At 31.8% G+C, this 26,201-nt stretch overlaps 1 protein-coding gene and 2 pseudogenes across 2 annotated transcripts; 1 reads left to right on the top strand and 2 right to left on the bottom strand.

Annotated features, from left to right (window-relative positions):
* Window positions 1-1,316: 1,316 nt before the first annotated feature.
* On the top strand, window positions 1,317-2,928 carry LOC111295184 (protein-tyrosine-phosphatase MKP1 pseudogene; annotated as a pseudogene).
* Window positions 2,929-4,178: 1,250 nt separating this feature from the next.
* Window positions 4,179-6,402, bottom strand: LOC111295186 (large ribosomal subunit protein uL23). The gene is made up of 4 exons (XM_022888576.2): window positions 6,291-6,402; window positions 6,145-6,184; window positions 4,908-5,268; window positions 4,179-4,471 (listed from the first exon to the last, which is right to left on the bottom strand). The coding sequence occupies exons 2-4, from the start codon at window positions 6,158-6,160 to the stop codon at window positions 4,387-4,389; spliced, it is 462 nt and encodes a 153-aa protein (XP_022744311.2). The 5' UTR covers window positions 6,161-6,184; window positions 6,291-6,402; the 3' UTR covers window positions 4,179-4,386.
* Window positions 6,403-19,966: 13,564 nt separating this feature from the next.
* LOC111295566 (ankyrin repeat-containing protein BDA1-like) lies at window positions 19,967-21,834 on the bottom strand (annotated as a pseudogene). The gene is made up of 2 exons (XR_016327636.1): window positions 21,126-21,834; window positions 19,967-20,991 (listed from the first exon to the last, which is right to left on the bottom strand). The product of XR_016327636.1 is annotated as an ankyrin repeat-containing protein BDA1-like (transcript).
* Between the last annotated feature and the right edge of the window lie 4,367 nt (window positions 21,835-26,201).

The following is a 26,201-nucleotide window of genomic DNA, read 5'->3' as shown; positions in this document are numbered from 1 at the left end:
CTTCCATTTCCATAGAACACACCATTGTTTGACAAAAAGGTAGAACAGCGGAAGCTTGTTCTTCAAAAGCTTTTTCATAAACCTTACATATTTTTTTAAATTACCATTGTCTATTTAATTTTAATTATTTATTATTTACTTATTTTTATTAAAATATTATAATACTCAAATTTTACATCATGATATTCTTTGTGATATATAATTATATATACAAATTTAAATTTATATTTGTAAGATATTTTTTTTATAATAAAATCTTTAAATTTTTATATTGCAATAGATAATACTTTATAAATTAGATACATGTATTTTAAATCAATCCGTGAATCAAATCTCAAATTATGGTGACAAAATACTTAAAAGCACTTGTATAAATATGGGTAGATTTTATTTTACTAAACAATTTTTGGTTCAGATGAAAATTTATTGATTATTAATTACATAATTAAAATTTTTTTCATTTTATAAACTATATTTTTTGTATTTAAATATTTGCTCTAATGGTAAGTAATATGTATTTGGATTTATGAAAACTAAGTTTGAATAATTTAAAAAAAATTATCCCAACTCTCTTATTTCTAAATTAGAATTTTATTAAATTTAAAATTGAAAATGTTCTTGAAGAGTTTTTTTTTTAATTAGCTCTTGAGTTTTTGAAGGAAAAATTCATAAAATGTGTAGAACTGTAGATGTTGAGAGATTCACATGTCTGAATCACATACACCTAAATGCTCAGGTTCACTCTCTTCCTTACTCTCTCTCAAGTCAAATAAACAAAGAAGGAAAAAATATTGAAAACGACTGCTACCAGCCTGCTACTCTTTCTTTACAACTCATTTCCTTTTCCCTTTCTTTTGTATTATTTTTCCCTCGCTATCTCTCTCGTCACCTTCACTCTTTCATGGCTTGTTCCTCTACCTTTCCCTTCCCTGTAAGCCGAAATCTATCTTTTCTCTCTTTCTCTTGAGTCTTTCTGCCTTGTATTTTAACTCTGGTTTTTTTTTTTTTTTTCCCTTTTTCTTCTTTTTTATTCCCTGTACTTCTATTTTTATGAGATGGGATTTTTATTTACTCTCTAACTTTTGTGTATGCAGTAACTTTACTAGTTCCTCATGGTTGATCTGACATGGGATTTTGATTTCTTCACATTTTGGGTAGCATATCCACTCGTCATTTCAAGTAAGGTTTTTTATTCCCAAGTTGGAATCTTTTTTAATGGTTCTAGCTTTAATCTTAAGATTTGTTTTCAGTTATTGAAAGTAGGCATGGTGAAACCAGTGAAACGGTAAAAATTTAGGTGTTTTATAACGTTTTTGGGTTTGGGTTACATTTGTTTGATGAGTTTATTAGAATATGTAATGTTGGCAGCGTGGTGAATAAGTAGTAGGCTTTTGTTGGAGCTTTGTGTTTGTTTTGCAATTTTTTTTAAAGTTGTTACTGTAAAGTGGGTATGGTGGGTACGGAGGATGCTCCTGTTACTCCTAGGGCTCTATCGTGCCAGCTTTCTGGCTCTTGGAAAATGTTTTTCCGTTCGGCTTCGTGGTCCTCTTCCCGAACAAGTGGTCAAATTCCTGAAACCGAGGACAAAGATCTAGAAGCAGATCCCAATGGTAGTTATGGTCCTAATAATGGACAAACTCGCCGGTTTCCTCCTCCTCTTTTAACCTTTCGTTCGCAACAGAATTGTAATGCCAGGTAGTTTTTGCCGCCTCTGCAGCCGTTGTCGATTGTGCGGAGGAGTTTGGATGACTGGCCAAAGGCTGGTTGTGATGATCTTGGTGAGTGGCCACAGCCTCCAACCCTAAGTGGGAACAAGAGTGGTGAGAGGTCAAAGCTTGATTTATCATCAATTCAGCAGGATAACGATAAGAATGGTGGGCTTCTAAAGAGGGATAAGAATGCCTTCTTTGATAAAGAATACTCACAAGTGGCAGAGCATATTTATCTTGGTGGAGATGCTGTTGCAAGGGACAGGGAAATACTAAAACAGAATGGGATTACTCATGTTTTAAAATGTTTGGGCTTTGTTTGTCCGGAGTATTTCATGGCTGATTTTGTGTACAGAACTTGGTGGTTGCAATATAGTCCATCAGAGGATATTACTAACATACTTTATGATGTTTTTGATTATTTTGAGGATGTTAGGGAATGGTATGGAAGGGTTTTTGTTCATTGCTGGCAGGGGGTATCAAGGTCCACATCATTGGCGATAGCATATCTTATGTGGAGAGAGGGACAGAGTTTCGATGCCTTTCAGTATGTAAAGGCTGCAAGAGGAATTGCAGATCCAAAAATGGGTTTTGCTTGCCAGTTGTTACAGTGCCAAAAGAGGGTCCATGCATTCCCATTGAGCCCCAGTTCCCTATTGAGGATGTATAGAATCGTACCTCTCTCACCTTATGATCCTTTGCACCTAGTCCCTAAAATGCTGAATGCTCTGTCTCCTTCTGTGCTGGATTCTAGAGGTGCATTTATTGTTCATATACCTTCTGCAGTATATATTTGGATTGGTAAAAACTGTGAATCTAAGATGGAAAGGGATGCACGAGGTGCTGTTTGTCAGATTGTTCGGGATAAGAGAGTGCACGGGCCTATGATAAAGGAAGGAGAAGAACTGGCTTATTTTTGGAATACTTTTTCAAACCTTTTTACCTTTGATGGATAAATCTGGAAATAAAGTTGAGGTAGGAGAGTCAGCAGCTAAGCTTGAAGCTATTATTGAAGATGGGAAGGAGTATGTGGATTTCCGGTTCTACCTCTTTTCCTTGCCTGTTGGTGCTATATAATCAGGCTCCTTAAAACTATAAACATGGTTGGCAGCATTGAAACCTGTATCAAAGCCTGGAAAATTTAGATGGAGCTTATCTGCAGCCCGATCAACATAGGAGTTTAAAAGCCAAAATGCAAACAACGCAGGATCGATCAAATGGAGTTTGTTGATACTCCATTACATATTGCTGCAGCTGCAGGACCTACTGAGTTTGTGATGGAATTGAAGCCATCATTTGCTGCGAAGCTGAACCATAATTGGTTGAGCCCCATTCACCTGGCCTTGCAGAATGGGCAATCGGGGACGGTGCTCTCTCTCCTCACGTTCGACAAAAATCTTTGTTCGTGCCAAAGGGAAGAACGGCTACGCATCTTTGCATTACGTAGTTATGAAAGGAAGCCGTCTTCTTTTGGCTAAATTTCTCAAGGTTTGGCCTGAATGTATCCATGATGTGACAAATAGAAACGAAACTGCTCTGCATCTTGCAGCGATGAACAACAATTTAGAAGCTTTTGAAGTTCTGCTGTCAAGGCTTTGAAGATCTAATTGAAGCATGTCGCAGATTAAAAGAATTCTCAACTTTAATAACAGGGATGGCGACACTGTGTTGCACATTGCAGTGTGCAATAACCAACCAAAGGAATGAATATCTGATTCACTTTATTTATTTATTTGTTTTATTTACCGTTTAAGTAAAAAGAGAATTCCGACTTTACTTTATTTTCCAATGCAGATCAATTTAAACGCTTAGGGTATCTTACAAGGCGGAAACTACTCAAAAGGAGTCCATCTACTGCAGGATCATCAGCACTGGATACAGAACCTTTTCTTTGGTTCATTCCAAACATCTGAATTTCTTTCCTCGTAACATGACTTGTCCTTATCAGCATCCTTACTGGTTTCCTCTCCTCTGCTCTCATCATATGTCCCTGTCGATGTTACCGTTTTGCCTCCAAGTATCAGCAGTGCCGATCATATCGCCAAATTCAGTCCCTTCATATCATGTTTCAATGTCTCTATCCTTGAATATGTCCTTGTTGTGGTCATGTCCCTTATAATCATAATAGTACCAGTCAGAAGAAGTCTACGAAGGAGAATCTTTAACAAACAACATAGGACAAACAAACAATGAAATTTGAGTTTGGGACGTACTCAATTGGTGTAACAAGTGACAATGGTTTCGGGAGATTTCAAGACTTTTAGGTTGGCTATGCTTTGTTCTTAGATTGTTTGGTTGGTACACAAGGGGGGTTTTATGCAATTCGCATTTCAGTATACAGGAACTCTGTAAATCCCTGTCGGGAAGCATTATTAAACTGCAATTTGGATTTCTACTCGCGCGGCAGATCCTAGATCTATACTAGAAATGTTGTCCAGTCTTGCACAGAAATTAAGAAAATCATCCATAAATTTTGAAGATCCAGGAGATTTTAATAAATATTTAATAAGTAAAAACCATTCGTAACAGCACATCAAGTCCCATTGCAGAATTTAATTAGGAAACATAATTCCTGATACATATAATGCCAAAATGACAATGAAGTCTCTTACATAGTGAATCACTCCTAACAAAACTGTTGAAAGTATGGAAGACATCGATTGACCGATTAGATATCTTAGATAATTCCGATCTTGTTTGCCACATCCAAGGCATCATAATCTGGAGTCAACCTAACATATGCCTTCTTAGTTCCATCAGGCCTGCATAAGAATATACACAAGTTAATTCAAGATTCATAACAATTATGTAAATATTCAGTTTTTGAAGAGCAATTGCCTCAAGCATCAGAGCATGTGAACCGCCAAGTAGATATGACAGGCACAAACAAGTTGCTAAGCCACTACAAAGGACTATGTAAATGACCGAATGAAAGCTGTATGTTGATCTTGTATCAGATTTCATCCAGGTTCTAAGTTGAAAAGTTCTAAATGAGTCACTAATTGCAATTCTTCTCTTTAATAAATATATGATTATTATACCTCTAATCTAATTAGAAACACAACTAGAATGCACTCTTCATCAAATGATATAGTTAGAACTTAGAATTGAAAATTTTATAGGTGATCCTCTAATCTTATCAACAGCTAAGAATGTGCTTCTCTTTGTACTTCAAATGACTAACATAATGGAACTTACCTGATCAGTGTATTCACTTTCTTTGTCTGAATGTCATACATCTTCTTCACAGCATCTTTAATCTTCTTCTTGTCAGCACGGATGTCAACAATGAAAACCAAGGTGTTGTTGTCCTCAATTTTCTTCATTGCAGACTCGGTAGTTAAAGGATACTTGAGGATTTGATATTGATCCAACTTATTTCTGAGTGGTGCACTAATTCGAGGATATTTAGGGTTCCGGTCTTTTTTCAGAGTCTTTGGACGATGAAATGTAACTTTTGTCCTAATCTTCTTAGCCTTCTTAAATGCTGGACCAGATTTCACAGCCTTAGCAGCCTTCACTGCTTGAGCTTTTGGATTAGTTTTCTTCTTGCTGTCAACTGCAGAAGGCAAAAAATGTTAAATCCATGTAACACCACAATAATGCCAGTCAATCCAAGACAATTAATCAGAACAATGAAACTCCCTGACTACATTGGACATTTATAAACAAGTTATTTTAAAGGAACTTAGCCCGTGAATCAGTGGCCTAACAATTCACCTTATCACATGACATAGATTGTATACAGTTCAATTCATTATAATCTTAACCTTTAGAAGTTATCCTAGATCGACTGAAGGTAAGTAAACAATGTCAGCTTACATCTTTGAGCAAAAGCAGGCTTCGGTCTACCATGCTTATATATTTGAGCAAATTAAATCCACCAGAACAAGATGTAAGAAAGGAGACCAAAATACAAACTAATAAGTGAGGACTCATCATTTGAAAAATAACTTTAAGCAGCAAAGAGAACATGGACACTCAATTCAAGTCAAGAATTTCACTTTCATCCAACCAAAACAACAACCTTCCAATTCTAACCATCACCTTGAATTAACTGTCTCAATCCTATGTCATACACCATCTGACCGCAAAACACCAACCAAATAAGACACAGAAAAAAAAAGTTTTACTCCTACAACAGATTTCCGAACAACCATTTTTCTTTATTTACCATTTGCATACCCATTTATACATAACATTTCGAACCCAACATACATTAATTCCTCAAAATCCAACACTTCAGTAAAATTCTAAATTTAATAGTAACATGTCTAAAGGAAATTGTTTTTCGCATTTCTATATATAATTTTTCAGCCAAAGAAACAAAATTTTCCATGATATGAACAAAAATCACCTTCTTTTAACCAAAAAACAAAAAACCCAAAATCTCAAAATAAAAAAAAAACCAGAAAAATATTTTTAAAAAAATTACCTTTAGCTGGAGACATTGCTGAAATTCTTACTTGAGATACCTGAAAAGAAGAAAGATAAAAATGAAAAAGATTTCAAAATAAATTTAGATACCCTAATTAATGAATTAAAAGACAATTAATTTTCTTAATTTAAAGAAACAAATACCTCTGTTTCGGTGCAGCCGCCGGAGAGTTTAGGGTTTTCCTTCCGATTGGAGATTTGGCGGTTCTATATTAAGTAGAAAATTACCGAATTAACCTGCGTTTTTTATGAGCCTGTAAAGGAGGGTTGCATAATTTAGTAAGCCCATAAGAGATAATAACCCAATAATTGGGTATTGAGGCCCATATACTAAATGTTTTCTTTTCTTCTCTTGTTTTTTTATCAACATTCTTTTGATATTTGAGGTTGACAAATATTAAACTTTGATCACATTACACTTTATCAATAAATTATATCTCTGTAAAAATATTTTATATAAATTTTATTTTATTAATCTAATCGTTGAGTTATATGCTATATACATAAAATCATTCATGCCAAACTTTAAATTAGTATATAAGACATCATACTATTTTCTTAACACTAAATGATGAAAAATTTCAAACCTTTAAACATGTAAAAATACAAAAAAAAAAAAAAAAGTGTATCATGATCGATAGTATAGTATTAGGTGCACTACAAAGAATTGCTCTACATTGTGTTCACATCAACAATTTGCTCAGGCCATATGATTATAGTTAGAGTTGATACTTTAAAACACAATTTGATAATATAATATAATATAATATAAAATAAAATACAAAAATAATAATTTAAAATTGTAATAATAATTATATATGAATTTAATAAAAAAAAATATTTTATATTTTTATATTGATATGAATTATAATATATAATTTTCATATAATATAAATATATAAATTTTAATATTTTACATAATACAAATACACGAATCATTAAATTTAATTTTAGTCATTTGTAAAGGAGTATTCATAAAATGAACTTGATCAATACGCTCGAAAACATATGGATCCTCCCGAATAATAATTACATACAAGCCATCAATATTTTATGCTTGAGCAGCCTCTCTCAACTTCTCACTCATAGCCATAGCAAGAGAACTGTAAAAATGATAAAACAAAGGGACGACTAATTGAACAGGTTTAACTTCGTTTTCTATATTTAGCAGGAGGAAGAGAGCTATTTATCCACTTTTGCTTCTGATGTTTCTTTGTTTATACACTACCTCGTACCTTTGTTTCTGTCACTTTAATGTTAAGACTAGAATTTTTTCGAACACGCGTTAAGCATCAAGATGACCAAATTTCACAAATTTAACACTACACTTTATACTTCATTTTTAGAAATTAATGGTTCATATTTAGCAAAATAATAGGAATAATTTGGTATATACGACTGGTATAATCTGTTTTTGGTACATTAATAAATTATAAATCTGTATCCACTTTTTTCTTTAATTTTCAACTCTTTTCTCTATAGTTTAATTTTTCTATCAAGCAATTGTCATGCATTCATATGTATGATACTCGCCATGTGTCCAAAATTCCACCTAGGATTCTGATACGAACCTGAGCAGGGGCATGGGGCTTAACGATCTAGAGGCTAAGGCTCCAAACGTAGCAGAAGAACTTTGTTTGGATCAAAGATTTTTGTAATGGGATGAAAGTCAAAATGCTTAAAAAGTTACAAATAAGAATAACCTTGGATAACTAAAACCAATAGCTAGATAATTACTGAGAAACAGTGTTAGTTTTTTAGGTGGTACGGTGATTCAAGAGGAAAGGTAAATTTGATTCCTTCAAATTCTTCTCAAATAAATAATTTTAATATAATTAAATGAAAATTAAAATGATAAACACTTTTGATGAAAATATAATACAGACAATAACAATTAATAAACCTAAAATTAAATATAAACAACAATAAATTGTAAGGACATAGGGATAGAGAAATCAAACACAATGATTTATAGATGTTCGGTTCTTCTCCACAAAACACATATGTCTTAGACTTAAGGGGTTTTCTATCCATATAAAATTCATAACCTAATTCATTGTGTACAAATTATAATGAATTTTTAAATTTACCCTTTGTGTAGTTTTTAGATAACTGCAGAGTATCTAGTAAAAATTTTAAATTTTTTTTTAAAAAAATTGAATTTGAATTTTGTTTGATCCATTAGAAAGTATACTAAAAAAGCTTTCTAACCATATAAAATTCAAATATTAAAACTGTGTGAATTAATACAAAAAAAAATAAATTCAATGTTAGAAAACTTTGTTATTGTAAAATAACTTTCTTAAGTTAATATATTTCTCAAAACCAATATTGTCAAAATTGTATTAAGTCCAAAATGAATAAGTTCACTTTAAAAACAATAATTAGACTTTCATTTAAGCTTAAATAAATAATCTTTAAAGATAGATTTGATTTGAGAAATATGAAAACAAAGAAAGGTTTGTTTACATTTTGAAAAATATATTATTTATTTAGTACAAAAATATAAAACTTAAGAACATGTACTAAATAAATCTTTTTCAAAATCTTGATCAAACATATTAGCTTAATGTTTTGTTATTTCAAAATAAGAATAATTTCAAGACTAACAATCTCTCCCTTTTTAATATGACAAAAACTAAAGATAAATTTGCTTGATGAAAAACTTTCTTTGAAACATTTAAGATTTTGAAAAAACATTTTGAAAAAACATTTTGAAAAACTCCCCCTTAAACAATGCATGGTAAAACTCTCCTGTAATTTATGCATCATAATCCAACACAACTCACCAAACATATTTTAGAGCATATATATCAAATAAGCACAATCAAACATATGCATGTCAAGCATAAGTAAATTTGTCCATATGATATTTCTCTCCCTTTTTATCATAGCAAAAAAGCATAAACATATTAATGAGTAAATAAACACAAAGAGGCATCATTAACAAATATATTCATAAAACATTTCTCCTCCATTTTATTTATGCTCTTTATACCAAATGTTTAAGCTCCTATATCAATTGCTATAAGTATACAAAAAAAATTTCTCTAAACTTTTTCTCCTTTTTTGTCATTTCAAAAGAAAGAGAGATTAATTCAAGGCATAAGACATAATGCTTGATAAGAATAATATCAAGAGTATTTTGAATACATGTAATCAAGTATAATATGCACAGTGAAATTCACGTACATGTATTCAAGCACAAAAGCATAAGTGTATCAAATTTTAGTATTTTAGCATGAGTCATCAAATTTACTATTTAAAATTTATTAGCAAAGGATAATGAATGATATGCAATCTACTCATAAATCATATTAGGATAAGATGTGCTTAGAACTTAAAAATTAATAGCAATTAAGCATAAATTCAAGTACATGTATACAAGTTCATACCAATTGTTAAGAATAACAATTGTTAAAGATATGTTATCACAAAGCAAACCAATTGTTATCACAAAATAAATCAAGCAAAATTGTATTCTAAGATTTCTCTTCATTTTCAAAACAAGGATTAATCAATTTAAGGCACACACAATTTTGCATGAAATGTAGAAGCTATATCAAGGATAGACACATAAACAAGTGTTTATGAAAGTTAAAAAAAAATTCTTTAGCAATTTTGATACCAATTATTACCAATTGTTAGCAATTTTAATCAACAACTTTCATAGAGCACACATACTCCAAGCATATGAAAGATTCATTCAATACATGCATAAATGATAGTAGTAATCTTTCTTAAGCTATCCTATCCAAACAAGAACCAAAAGCTCATATGTATATAATAAATCATGAGTACTAATGAGCAATGAGGTTCAATTATCATAATGTCATAACAAAGATTATATAAGCATGATTGTCCAAACATGATGAGCACATATGCTATAGCAAAGAAATAATGAAAGCATAATTATTCAGTTATAATCCAAATTATTTCAATGCAAAGTAATATTCTTAATCCAAACATATGCAAGTACATAAATACAATTCAAACATATCTTTCATTAGAACTATACAAGCATATACAAAAACATTTCAAATCATATATAGCAATATACCAATAAAGATACAAACATTTAGATATAATGTGATACATGCTATCTCAATGATCTCAATCAATGAACATGTATATAAAATTTTAAAATTATAAATTCATAATCCATGAGTCAAGGCAATTAAAAGATAAAAAAAATCAATATATTCAACTCATATTTATGTCCAAAGATTCAAACAAATATTCATGCAATAAAAATTATTAATCAAAGAACTAAGCATGAATATTAATCAATCCAAGCATTTAACAAAGTTAAGACAAATCTTATCAAGTAGCTTGGTGATTAATTTATGCAAATTGTTCACAAATTCAAACATAATATCTCATTTTTGCACATATCAAAGCAAGCATTTATGAAATTATGCATTAAACATTATAAATCATAGACACATAGTATAGATTCAATACAATTACCTCAATCCTTATCAAGTTATGTTATTGTACTCATTGTAGTTAAGCGAGGCTTTGAATCCTCTATTCTACATCATTCAAGCTAAGTCTTTGATGTATTTGGGCTTGATTGATGAAGATGACATGCTTTACTTGCTATACTTGAAATTCTTAAAATAAAGGCTCATCCATGCTCATTCAAAGTTCTCATAACATAGACTTAAAAAAATTTCTTGACAAAGGATTTTCATTAGAAACATTAAGAAAATTAATTGATCAAAATTATACAAATTGTTAGAAAATAATTCCATATTCTAAGTCATTATAGACAAAAAAAAATTAATTCACTAAGCATAAGTTACCAATTGCAAGGAAGATATATACTTAAACTAGAGGTCATATATCAATTTAAGCATCAAATAGCACAAGAATGACACTAAGGCAAAAATTCTTATGCAATGTGCAAAAATCAAATCTTTTAGATCATTCATGAACATAAAATAAACATATTCAATCTTCATGTATATTTAAGAAATCACCAAAGAATATGTCAAAACCAATTTGAGGCCCTATAGAATTCAAAAATACTCAAGAAAGATATATTTATCATAAAAAACATATTCAGGAGAATTTTAGCACAAAAACATAAATATGTCTACACAAATTATAAGCCATAATCAACAATGACTTAAGACAAACATAATCATCATAAAAATTTTTTTCACTTAAGCCATGTTGCAAGCATGTCAAGTAAAAATAAATAACATTTATCACATAAGTATACACTTGACAAAAACAATAAATGAACAATATATTTCATTTATAAACAAGTAGTTCATCATATTCAAAATCACAAATTAAGTGATATATCAATTAAGCACAAAGATCCAAAATATTTCATAAAATTAATAAAACATTTAAGCATAAAAATAAGCATATTTCACAAAATATCTTTCACAATCAAGAGATAAATAATTAAAGCATTTTAAACCACAGGCATTAAGGTCAAATTGAATTAATGATCATATGAGCATATATCTTAACAAAAAATATAAAGATGAACTAAGAATCAATATATTGCATTTAAACAGATAAAGTTCATCAATCATAAAAAAAAAAAAAAATATTGAATTAATAAGGATAAAGAATTAAAGCATATTTCAAGACTATTTCATAAGAAATTAAAAGATGAATAGTCAAACATTAATTTTATGATTTAAGCATAAGATGATCATCAAATTTTAAAATTACAAATCAAGAGTTAAAATAATTTAGAATATAACAATCAAGTTTTAAAAAAATATTTCACACTACCAAGCATTAAGAACAAATTAAGTAATTTTAATCAACATGGTCATATAGGCATATACAAAATATATCTCAAGCATTAAATACAATATTAACAAGCATAAGGAATATATTAGAATCATATATTAAAAAATAAATAAATAAATACATACTTAACTCAAGCTCACATTTTCTCAAGATTATGCAACATATGTCTTGTAATCAATGTCAATCAAATTTTGCATAATCAATCAAGTATTCAAATTTTATTAAGAATAGGTAACCAAATTCAAATTCTCTTCAAATAAAAGTTTAGAGGTTACACATCTCTATTATGTGTTTAGTGTATTTAATCTTTAATCTCCCATTGTGGTTCCTTGCTCTAGCACACCTATAAGAGATAATCTCATTTAATTTTTGATACGCAAATTGCTTTGGGTCCTTGAGAGTTAGTGAGCAAGTCTTTTATTCCTTTAGGAACCCATACTTGCCTAATTCTAAATAAAGCTTTTCTTTTAATAGGACATGTATAATATGACCATGAAAATTACAAAAATTACATTTAATCATTTTAGCACTTAAACTCTTATCTAAAAACTTTTGTTTTTCATTCATCAAAACATCAAATTTCTTTTTCAAATCAAAATTTTTTTTCTAAAATTTCATACCTATTTTAAGAGGTTTTTAAATCTATTTTTAATTTTTCAATTTCTTTTTCTAAAACATTTTTTATATATATTAAAAACTTATTCTCTACATTCAACTTTGAAATCATTTTCTTATATTTCCTCTTCATGGATTCATATTCAAGATATAGCTCATTATAAGCATCTTGTAATTCATCAAAAGCATTAAATTTGAATAAATAGAATTAGAGGTTACTTTCAAATCTTTAAGAGCCATGAGACATGATGCATTTAAGTTGGATTATTGTCTTTTATGTATTTCATCCAATTTCTCTCATATCTTATTTGAGGTTGGATACTTTAATACCAAGTTAAATTTATGAGAGTCAAGAGCTCCATATAGTAAGCACTTGGCCTTGGTATTATCCATCACTTACCACATGTAGTTTGCATCATTTGAAAATATTTCAAGCCTTTTTTTAACCACATTTTAAGCTTTAAAATCTTAGGCCATTATGAACATTTTCATTCTTTTTCTCCATTCATAAAATTCAAATTTATCAACCACAAGTGCTTTAAGGACTTTCTTACCATCTTAGAACCAAAATTGAGCTATAGGATCTTTACTCAAGGTGGTTAAACCTATAAAAAAAAGACCAAAGCTCTTATACCAATTTTTAGCTTTTTAGGTAAGATAGTGATCCAAGATGGGGGTGAATTAGATTTTTCTAAATTTTTTCTAAACAAATGATTTCAATATAATTGAATGAAAATTAAAACAATAAGCATTTTCGATGAAAATATAATGCAAACAATAACAATTAATGAACCTAAAATCAAATATAAACAACAAAAAATTGTAAAGAGATAGGGATAGAGAAATCAAACACAATGATTTATAGAGGTTCGATTATTCTCCACAAGACACCTACGTCCTCTCTCTTGGTTGTTCACACTAAGGCTTCAATCCACTAATTGAAATTTTTTTTTACAAGATACAAACCTATCTTGTATTAAATTTTTATTTTTTTCTTAAAGCTTAGATATTAATCTCTACCCTCACAATATCAAGAGGATACCTTACCTCTTGTTTACAAGATAACCCAAATAATTTTTGTAAACTAAAATACCTCTCAAGGTTGAGTGTTTACCTAATGAAGTACAAAAAAAATGATAAATGAAAACACAACAATATTTTGGATATAAGAAATACAAAAGATATTGAATTTAAGCTTTAAAAGCTCTTGATTCTAAAAGAAAATGAAAATATGATTTGTTTAATCTTGTTCTTTTGATTCATTAACCTTATTGGTGTGTTGGAGTGGTCAATATACAAGAAATTGAAGAGCTAGCCATTGGAGATGATTGGAAGAGAAAATAGCTATTGAATGCTTAAGAAAATAGTCGTTGGACACATTCTGGGCATGATCCGATCGATCCCTTCTATGAAAAGATTGATTGGTTCTTGGTTTGAACCAATTCACACTTGAAATAACCTACCCGATCGATCCTTTTATGTAGGGGATCGATTGGTTAAGGGAGTGATCGATCCTTTACATAGGGTGATCGATCCTTTCTTCATGTTTTTGACCCAAAGAGCTTTCTGTATAAAAAATCAATCGATCCCTTCTAGAGGGGATTGATTCTGTCCATGCTGGGTGGTAGTCTCCTATTTTATACTCTACTTACTAATTTGATCATATCTTGAGTTATACAAATCCAAATTACAAAACTGTTTAAAGATTTAGAAACTAGACTTAAGGAGCTTTCTAACCATATAAAATTCATCACCTAATTCAGTGTGTACAAATTATAGTGAATTTTTAAACTTACCTTTCGTGTAATTTTTAGATAACTACAGAGTATCTAGTAAAAATTTAAAATCTTTTCTTAAAAAATTTGAATTTTGATTTTGTTTAATCCATTAGAAAGTAGACTCAAAGAGCTTTCCAATCATATAAAATTCAAATATTAAAACTTTGTGAATTAATACAAAAAAATAAAATAATTTCAATGTTGGAAAACTTTGTTATTGTAAAACAACTTTCTTAAGTTAATCTATTTCTCAAAACCAATATTATCAAAATTGTATTAAGCCCAAAATGAATAAATTCAGTTTAAAAACAACAATTGGACTTTCATTTAAGCTCAAATAAATAATCTTTAAAGATAGATTTGGTTTTAGAAATATGAAAACGAAGAAATATTTGTTTACACTTTAAAAAACATATTATTTATTTAGTACCAAAATATAAAACTTAAGAATAAGTATTAAATAAATCTTTTTTAAAATCTTGATTAAACTTATTTAGTTTAATGTTTTATTATTTCAAAATAAGAATTATTTCAAGGCTAACAAAAAGTTATTTGTACTAGCTGGCAGTATGCTATTTAGCACACCTATGCAATAAAAATGAATAAGAAAAATTCTTTAATCGATCTTTCTCTCTTTTTTGCTCTTTTTTTTTTACCATTTTTGCTCTTTTTTTTTTTTCATTTTCTTGCAAATTCTATTATGTAGGGAATTATGTATTATTATTAGAGTTAAAGCAATGAAATTTTTAAAATTTTAATTCTTTAAAGCCAATATCAATTAATAAAATTATGTAAACATACAATTTTACAAGCATGCATAGATTTCAGCGTAGGTACTTACCTTAGATGCCAAAATTCCTTTTGTTGAATTTAGTAACTTTTCAAGTAGTTTCCCAAGCCAAGAAGCTATCTAAAATTCAACCTCTAATGGTGAACTACACGAACTCTTATGAAATAGCTTTCTTTAAAGTTTGTGAACTCAAAGCCACACTATAGTTAGTAAGTGTTTTCATGACCTTTACTATTTTCTTGAGTGAAACTTATTTTTCATGTTACTTGATTCAAGATAGGGCGGCTTGATGTTCTTTTTACAGGAGAAGCATTTGGCCACATTAGGTTTAATGTTTAGAATACAATTTTTAATACAAATTTTGACAATTAATCTTATGCTAGTTGAATGTACCAAATAAGTAAAAATCTTTTTCTTATTTTTATTTCCTCTATTTTTGATCATATCAAATTAAATTAAGTCCAACTTAATTTATCCCAATTTTAATGTTTTACAATTGTCCTATTTTGTGTGACTTGTTAGATTATTTAGCATGTCAGTAATAAATACAAGTATTGTAAGCCTTAGCATTCGGTTATAGATGAAACACATTTTTTGTCTTCATCACCAATTCTCCAATTTTATATTTATAGATCATAATCAATGCTAGTTTTATTGTCATGACCCTTAATTGGTAAAGAAAAGTCAATATGGCTTGATAACTTAACCGTTAATGATCTTAGTGTATAATTAATATTATTTTATCATATAGTATCTCAGTTTGAATATTGAGTATGGTTTAGTGTTTACTCAATATTGTTTAACCATGTTAAGTCTTGTAATTGACATTAACTTACAAATAAGTTTTAGAACAATTCTAAAATCGTATTTCACTTTGGCCAAGTATTTCTTAAGTTAATTCAATCAAGATTAGTTGAGATACTCTCTTGATCACACAAGGTGATGAATCCTATCTTGATTACTTCATACATCTTTATATGCCTCATGTTATACCCAACAATATTTTGACTGGAGCATTTTTGGTTAAAATCATAAGTAAAGTAAAATTAAAGTATAACATTTATCATATAAGATTATAAATAATTTTAAGTCAAAAGATCATTTATACAATCATCACATGAGAATATAGCTACAGATACTATATGAATTACTATATAGCATTCTCATATTGATCATGTTAAGTGAATTTATTTTTCTAACAAGTATCCATATATTAGCTCAAGTTTATTTAAATTTTAACCTATGAAATCGGTTGCTTGCTTAATAAGTAAGAGCATAACCATGTGCTAATCTCAATAACTTTTATTAGTGTCCTCTTCTTAATAAAGTATCGACTAAAAACAATTTTGGAATATATTATTTTTATACAATGATGATCTCATAATTATAATTTCATTATAGTTCATTTGTAAAGATTTATTTATGTTTCGAAAACTTTATCATATAAATATCAACATTGAAATATATGCACATAAATTCAATGATAAAGAAATAAAATTTTTATAAAATATTAAATATCAAAATATTATAAATATAATAATTTTTTAGTCAAAATATGATTAGCTTGAAGGCAAATATCCAGGTATCATTAGTGTTTTTATTGACCTTCTGCATCCTCCATGTCTCCAAAACCAAACTCTGTTTTCGAATAAGCCCTTCGCTACCTTATTTCTTCTTTCACTGTCCAAATACTTGGCCAACGATATGCACTTGAATCCAACTTTGACAATAAATTTTCTGATTTGACCTTTATCATCAACAATCAAAGATCTTCTATTCATGATCTACAACTTCAAGTTGCTCGATTAGAAAGAACATTGTCATCCAAGCGCCATTTAGACTGTCATGGGAGAGTTTGAAGAGCATCAATCCAGTAGAGCATGACTCACCAACAGACAGTAGGTAGAGCTTGGGTCATCGAAAACACACCAGATGTCAGAGAAAATCGATGCATTGGAGCAACTACAGGAGGTTCAGGAGCTTTATCGACAAGCCACCACTGTCAAATCGAACAACGATTCTAAGTTTTTGGATGAGTTCAGAGAAATTTCAGGTGATTCTATTGTTGGGTATTTTTTTAGAATGTTTTGGTTTGTTGGAAGCCACATTTACTTAAAGAAAATATGGTTTCCTTAGAGAATGGTGCATTATTCTTGTTTGATTTGAAGTTTGATGTTAATCGTCAAAAACCCAAAGGCTATATTAAAGGAAGTGAGTTAAGAGTTTTATGGGATTATTCGAGTGGTTTCGAGACTTGTACACGACTGAATATTGATTTCACTTGGCATCCTAGGATTTTCATTGTTGCCCGATCAAAAGTTGTCTTTTCTGTTGATCTTAAGTTTGATCAGTGTCATCTAATTATTTAGCCAGTTAACATGTTGACCTCATATGCTGTGGGTGGGCAAAATCATTTCTTAGCATTTCTTGGAGCTATTGCAAGTCTACAATTGCTGTTGCTGAGTGGAATTAGCCCACGGCCTTACCTGCCTTCTTTGGAAATGTTTATACCTGCTATTATAGGACAAGGAATTGAAAAGCAACAAGTGGAGTGCCTCATCAGTCTTATTAATTTCCTTGAACGTGTTGACTTTTCAATCAAGGGCATAGTTGCTCTTCATATTACTGATGGTACCTTTGTGGTTATTGACTATATTGGTGCCTTTGTGGTTGATTTTTCAACCTTACCAACGAAGGAAAAAGAGGATATCCTGCAATGGGATTTTCCACATAAGATAAATATGATTACTTTGTTTTTTGTTCGTAAAGATTCAGACCCTGTAGAGGTCAAAAAACTGCTAGGAGAGCATGGAATTAACATTCTTTTTCTATCTAAGGTTGAAGATCAAGGAAAGGCTACTAAATTTGATGAAATTCTAGCAAATCTAGATGTATGTATGGTTGCAAGAGGTAATTTAGGAATGGAGATCCCAATTGAGAAGATAATTTTGGCTTAGAAATTGATGTTTTGTAAGACCAATAGACAAGGATAGCCTGCAGTAACTACAATACTGATGTTGGAGTTTCTTACAAAGAAATTTAAGGATCTGCAAAGGAAAAATGCTGATAATTACAAACTATGTAACTTCTCCTGCATTGCATGTTCATTTACTTTGCCTCTATGTATAAGAAAGTTTTAGGGTAGGGATCCTCTTGAAAATCCATCATGCGGGATGGAGATGATATCAGCATGGAAGGATGTATTGCAAAGAGAGGATAGTTACGACATTTGGGAGGATGTAACAACATCATATTCTCAGTTGATTTCAGAAGTTTTTTTGCCAATTGTGAGAATATCGGGTACAAACATATGCGAGCCTAGGAACCCTGAACCAATGCTTGGATTTTTGGAATCATGGAAAAGGTTGTTGCCATCTTCTATTCTTCACACCATATTTGATATCGTAACAATGCCAAAATTATCAAAAACAGTTGACTTATGGAACCCACGTAAGCAAATTGTTCCAATCCATGTTTGGGTGCATCCAAGGCTGACGATGTTGGGATAGAAGCTTGAAGGTTTATATCAAACCATACGTATGAAGTTGCCTAATGTTCTTGATGCTTGATCACACAAGTGATCCATCTGCTTATGCTGTACTATCACCCTAGAAAATTGTGTTTGATTCAGTGGATAAACTTATGTGTCAATAAATAGTTTCAAAGTTCCAAATAAAACCTTTAGATCCGAAGCTTGATCTGTTTTATTAGGTTATGTCTTTGGCGTCTATGATTTTTATTCATGTCATGGTGGATTCGATGAAGAAAATTTTCTTTGTAAAGTGGCTGCAAGTTCTATATCATTTATTTTGTTCAAATCTGACTTTGAGAAAAAGAAATATTGGTACATGGGTTAGAAGGGACATTTGCCATGAGCTTTTGGCTAATGAAAGTATCCGTAATCAACTTAATTGTGGTCTTAAAATGAAAGTTTAGGCTGCTGACCACGTGTGGTCTAATTTGAGAGAGAATGTTACATATCTTAAGAATGAAGCTGCAGAACATGGTAATCTACAAGAAGCTGGTGCAGCATTTTATGACCATCCTCCCTTAGATGATAAGAGAAGTGGGACCTATGGATTAATGAATGTCATAGAAAATTTAGAAAGGAATCTAGTTGAATATATTGATCGGCAAGAATCTGATTCTCAAGTTGAAAACAATGGCAGGAAGCTAGCATTGAGTTTAATGGGATGATGGATGATGGTAATGAAAAAGCTAGTGACATGCATTATGAGGATGGTGGGAATGAAGATGGAGTTTATGATCATCTACAAAAAGCCCATGACGCGCAATTTAAGAATGCGGCTTGCACGAGACTACATGGAATTGGAGGATATATCTTTTGAATCTTGAGGACAAGGTTGCCCTAAAAGAGGGAAGCAATGATACGAACCTGGGTCAGGGGCATGGGGCTTAACAGTCTAAAGGCCAAGGCTCCAAACATAGCAGAAGAGCCCTGCTTAGAACAAAGATTTTTGTAATAGGATGAAAGTCAAAATGCTTGAGAAGTTACGAATAGGATGACCTTGGATAACTAAAACCAATAGCCAGATGGTTGCTTAGAAACCGTTTTTTGTACTAGCTGGCAACATGCTATTTAGCACGCTCATGTAATGAAATGAACAAGAAAAATTCTCTAATCAATCTTCCGCTCTTTTTTGCTCTCTTTTTCTTTAGCATTTCTGCTCTTCCTTCTCTGTTCTCTTCCTACAGATTCTATTAGATTTATGTCAGCTAGCATATATGGTGTTTAATATCCCACATATTGGTTGAGATAAACCTTAACAAAGTTGTTAACAGGAAAATATTGTAAAATTACAAGTAAAGAGCTTTCTAGCTTTTGATCAAGTATCTTACAAGAATACATATTTATATTCACAAAGCAAAATAAAATAGAAAACCACTACAACTAGTAGAAATCTGCCTCTTTGTTTAGGACTTGGGACTTCAATGAACCACTAGTTTGCCACATAAGAAGCAAATTTCCACTCACACAAAATTTTCACTTAAAACAACAGCATTCTCAAATTGGGCTACCAAAACTAGAAATCGGTAAGCTAAATATACGAGGAGGAGATTAAGGGAACCAATTCCATGACGATCATTAAAGGGAACTGTAAAACCTTAATGTGGTTTGGGCATTTAGCAGAGCTGGACTAGGAATACAAGAAGCAATAAACAAAAAGGAAACAATTTGTATGAGGCAGAAAATCTTTCTTCTTGGTACAAACCTGCGGAAAAAGTAACGGGCAATCCGGGATGCCACCAGGGCAGCTATTAACGTTGACAAGCAGTAATTCACAATGGAGAGACCACGATAGGATAATTGTAAATTTGGAGGATATAGATATTGCAGTTGCCATGAGACAACGGCTACCAATAGCATGTGGCAATTACCAAATAGGGAAAGTGTTATGAGAAGAAACAAACAGATTGTACGACTTGGAAGGAGATATGTTGTATAACCAAAACATGGAAGATACATCTATTAAATCAGTAAAATTTCCCCCCTGATTATTGTCCTCAGCCTTCTTCGGAGGGTTCAAAGAGCCGTCGTAAGTGGCTGTTATAATTAGCACAGTTACTACTAGAAATGTGTTACGCATCTCATTTGAAATAGCCTTCTTTCCACGAGCTGCGATTGTGGCAAATTTTTGAAAATAAGACATCTTTGATCTGAATAATTTGATGTAATTGATTGAAGAGTTGGGATTATTGGGAAGCAAGGAACCACGCAAACCGCCAGCTTTGCTTAGCATATCCATAACCTCTATTATCTACGAGTTGTCTTTCATCGCTTTGGCGTTGTGATTGGATATCCAGAGCAGTCAATCCTTCCAAATTTTTACCACAAAATTTCCAGCAAAACTTTTACCACCTGGTAATTGGAAACGCACCAAATCCAATTACCCATCAACAATATTCATAAAACTAGATCTATTTTATCATATATCTATATCTATATATATATAAGCCAATTGGATTCAATGAAATAGCTAGCAATTAGCATACCTGAGGTCTATTTCTGATAGATGCAGTGTGCAGAACAGTATTACCTTCATTGTCCTCCCAACTCAGTAGTTCCTTTTCCCAACGTTGGGCAGCTTCATGGCGGCTCCTTTTAAGCCACCCCACCAAGACTTCAAAAGCTTCAAACATGTCGTTGTTTACTGCAAGATGGAAATCTCATCTCGAACACTCATCTTCAATAGCATCAGGGCAAACCTCAAGAAAGTTGATCAAAAGATCAAGGTTTCCAATTCGAACTAAATGATGCAGAGGAGTCAGGCCCTCCCTTCCTTTAAGACGAACAAGGCCTTTATCAACCTTGAGGAACACGAAGCACTGCTTGGATTCTGTCATTTTGCAAAGCTAAGTGCATGGGGCTAAACCCAGCTTGGTTTAGGTTTTTTGCAAATGATGGCTATAAGTTCATTATCTCCATCATAAAATCAACATTCCCAGCGCTGGCTGCTACATGCAATGGGGTATCAAGAAAAGGCACCTGATCAATACGCTTAAAAAGATAGGGATCTTCTTGAATTAATTCATACAAGACGTGAGCAGCCTCTATCATCCTCGAATCCGTAATGATAAGGATAATGAATTATGCAGCAAATTTTCTGGCAACTGAAAACGGATGAAATTTGCAAGAAAAGATTAGAGCTGAGTAAAGAATAAACGGATGATAATGTAGAGAGGGAGGAAAGAACCTATATATAGAGATTTCTTTTACCCGAAAGGCAAATATAACTTTATTAATTAGCAAAGGGATACGGGTCAAACACTACTCTGCTTAGGACCGTAGATCAATTTACTATTCATTTTTAAAAGGAGTGCAATTTTTTCATTATATTTCAACTCTAAAATATAAAATATTTTTAACAATTTAATAATAAAACCAACTTAAATCGAGTAGCCCGACTCAAACTTAGTTTTAGAAATATCAATTGAGAAGAACTTAACCCAACCCCGTACATAGACAAATCTAATTAAAAATTAGTAGTAAAAAAATTTAATAAGTAAATAAAATTAATATTTTATTAAATTTTTATGTAAATTAAAATAATAATAAATTTGCATCAATTTAAAATATTTAAGTAAGAATGATAAATTTCATTTTATCCCATTAGGAAACGATAGCCTACCCACATTAATTTTAGACGAAGCAAGCTATTGGTGTCGAGCTCTGACTTAAGAGTATTCTTATAAATGTAGAAAAGAAAGACAATTAGAGACGAAGGCATGGGATGTTTCCTACATTTGTATTCCGACATGTAAGTTAGTAAGGATTAGATCGAAAAGGGAGTGAGAAAGTAAGAAAGAGAGGGAAGATGAATTGGATGAACCTAGCTTCATGGTGCCTGAGTTTTTATATTTATAGGTAAGCTGAGGGAGACCAAAGGAGACAATTAGGATAAGGCCAAGTTGAGGTGGCACTGACCATGTCAGATCGACCTAACATATTAGGTCGATACAAATGACCAAGATATCTTTAATTGTCTGCTGAAGGCTTTGAGAGTGAAAAGGATCATTATGCCCTTTGACCATTATATGCCTCTAACACTTTGTCTCCCTATCAAACGATTTGAGTATTAGATCACCAAATTTATTATCGACGTCCTTAGTGTGGGGTAGGTTGGCTGCATGGTTCGTCAAAAGCTGACGTTGTAAGGGAAGGTTGGTTTTAGACGATGACTAGTTTTGACCCATAATCCAACTTGGCAATTATCCAATTTCGCATGTGTGTTTTGGGTTAAGTGCATACTAGATTTAAAAGTTATTGAAGTGATAATTGTCTAGGTGATTCAAGGTTATTGCTGGAGTTTGTCTGGTTGTAGTGAGACTTATATTTTTTTTTCAAAAATTTAGATTTGAGCCTCTATTTTGGACCTTGAAAGTGAACCGAGCTCTATGTTTATCCCTGACGGTATTTCGGTTCAGTCAGTCCTATCTGGGGTTCATCCAGTTAGGCTAGTTTAACAATATTAAATGAAGAGAAATGTTGTTTGAGTGGGAGGTAAGAAGATAAAAAGATATCTACCTATCCGTTCTCCTACATGTGGCACGGATCGTGTCATCCATCTAGTCTATAGGCGTTTATATAAAAGGTTGGTAAGGCTTCAATTTTTCATCTTTTGCTTTCTTTGCTCTCAATCCAACCTAAAATTTTCAATCTCAGTAACTTTCTAATCTTTAAAGTTTTTTCTACACTCACTTTGGTATGTATTTCTACCATGTCTTTTAGTATAATTTCTAGAAGGGCTGAGAGTTATAGGGTAGAGTAAGGGGAGGTTAGCAAGAGCAATAGGATGATAACCTAATCCCCTTTGTTATTAAAGGTTGCAACATACAAATATGGCATATTAGTTCAATTCAATGTCTGAAAAAGGGTAGCGACGTAATGAAGAGAATGCTCAGGTAAGAGGCGAGCAAGTTTTGAGCATTGAAGAGTTGTGTGCTTAGATAAACTTTGAACTTCAAAATCCACCTGCTTTCCTTGTTTCTCAGGTCAGTCCATCTTCTATAGTTGACCTTCCTTCCTTCTTTTTTAGTCATTCTTCCTTTTGGGGTTCAATCTCCTCCACTTCCCGCCACTTTTACTCTCTCTTTTCAATTAGTTTTTTTTGACATCTCGCCCTCTCCTGATGGGTTTTCATCTCGTCTTTCTTTCTTCAAGATCGAGTTGTTTTCATATACTATTCTTCCTTGGGGTCTATCTCTCACGCAAGAGTTAGATTCTTCTAATTAGAGGAGTTTTGATGAGAAATAAGAGGAAGATAACACCTTAGCCTAAGAAAGTGACACGAGGGGAAGAGTCTTATAAAGTAGGACGAACTCGTCGAGGTCCTTTTATATACTCTGTGTGACCTTGATGTGATCCATAAGAACGTGATGAATAAGTTAAAAGGCAAAACAAATCCAAAAAATAGTCCTAACATGTGCTCAGCTCATCACGTTTAAGCTTTGGGTACCACTTTCTTTTTTTCCATAGTATGGTATAGTATAATAACACTAAATTCCTCAAACCAGGTCACTGATAGACTAGAGCCACATCGACTCTACGTATATTGAGATTTGTTCATGGTTGGTCTGAGGTTTCCTCTTCATCTTTTATTCATTTCAATTTTTAATTATTATAATTTGAATATCACTTAGCTCACCCTAAATTCTATTCGGTACATAGTTATTTTTATTATTTTTTGTCAACAGCTAAATATTAGTCATTTTTTTCCTCTATCGAGGGAGTTCTTCTCTTTTTAAAAAATATTCTAGTGATAGTAGGTGATTTTATATCACAGCTCAGTCAAATAAAAAGATTCTCATCGATTGCCAGAGTTCAATAAAGAATTATAAGCTACTTTTTCTATGCCTTGGTTAGCAAAAGGCTAATAAAGATGGTGAACCCAAGGTTGAGGCTTAAGAAATAAGGAGTACACCTGACTCTTTTTTAGAGACACTAGTAGCCCTTTCTATCTCTAATCTGTTCGATTGAGATAAAAATTTTAGATTTTACATGTATGGGGAGCTAGTTATTGATGCTCAGGGGGTGACCTCCCCAGAAATAATAAATAGGACAAAGTATTATGGTAGGTTTAAGGTAACCTCGTAGAGTTTTATTTTAAATTAATTTTTCATCTAACTATTAGCTTAATTTTGTAGATATGGCTGAAGTTGAGGAAGACTTTGATGTTACACTACACTAGTATTCCCTAAAGCCCAAAGGTGAAAAAAAAAGATCTAGCTCGGGGTCTTATCCCATGAGGGAGACAAAGTGATCAGCATAGCTATACTCCATATTCTTTTAGGTCAAAAATCAAAAGTTAGGCCAAGTTAAGACCTATCCTCCACGCAGCACTAACACCATCCCTTCCAACCAAAAGGCCACAGGTAGAGATCTTGTCCCCTGTTCCTGAGAACCCTGAAGCTAGGGTGTTTAGGCTTAGCTCAAAAAATATATTTGTGGGGTTAGAGCTTGCTTCAAAGGATGACCCTATCTTCAACCTTGACGTTGCCAGGAGGTTCTGAAAGGTCGTAGTTCTTCTTTTTAGTAAGTATCTCCTAACCTTAGTTTAGTTTTTTATTACTATTTTATTTTTATTTTTTTAAGTCTAAGGTCTTTTTGTGCAGTCCAAAAGAAGTTTCCACCTCAACTTGTGGAGAACAATAATTAGCCCTCCATCATGCCTATCTTGTCATAAGACATATGCTGAGGGCTGAAAGAGATATGGCTGTCTTTGTCAAGCAACATAAGAAGAGCTCAAAGGCATTGGGCAATGTCAAATCAAGCCTCAACGTGTCCTATAAGAAGGAGGTTGAGCTGAAGAGAAAGGTAGATGAGCTGACAGTAAAATTGGAAGCTATATCGGTAGATAGGGCCTCAGCTGAATCAATGAAACAATAGGTTGAGCTAAAAATTAATGATGCTCAGGTCAAAATTACAAGGTTAAGGTTCGAACTAGAGGCTCGAGATAAAAAAGAGGAGGAGTTGCAAATTAAGGCTATAAAGAAGTATAAAGCCTTTGATGAGTGTCTCTAGGTAAAGGTAAAATTCTTTAAAGAAAACATGCTTAGAACATTTCAGTTGGCCAAGAATGACGTATAGTTCAAAATTTTTTTTTCTTTATCTTGATCTCTCTGATATTGACATCAATAATATCAAATTGAAGCCTTGTCAGAATCAACCCAACGAGGATGAGGAAGAAAAATAAGAGAATGAAGATGAGGTCTTAGAAAGAGAGTTAGAGGTTGCCATTGGGATAGAGGAAGAAGATATGAAAGTCATTGAAGCTAAGATCATCCTTCTATTCTTGTTAATAAGAGTACTCCTTCCACCACTACTGCTACTGATGAATGATTTTTATAATTTTTTTTGTTTTTGACTTTGTAAATTTTTAACTTTAAGGTTAGTTTTTTGTAAAGCCCTCATATACTTCAGTCAATGTATTTTGTTATAATGAAATGGAAAAAAAATTTTCTTAAGTTTTAACTCGGCTTTACCATCATTTTTTTCTTATTTGCACAAGTTTGAGATTGGGTAACCGATCTAAGGGCAAATAATTTGGACTGTCTAGATCAAACGAACAT

Source organism: Durio zibethinus, chromosome 14 (genome assembly GCF_047325235.1).
Source record: "Durio zibethinus cultivar Kanyao isolate XHJ-2024 chromosome 14, ASM4732523v1, whole genome shotgun sequence".
Classification (NCBI taxonomy): Eukaryota; Viridiplantae; Streptophyta; class Magnoliopsida; order Malvales; family Malvaceae; genus Durio; species Durio zibethinus.
The sequence above is the reverse complement of the archived record's forward strand: the minus strand, read 5'-3'. Positions and strand labels throughout refer to the sequence as shown.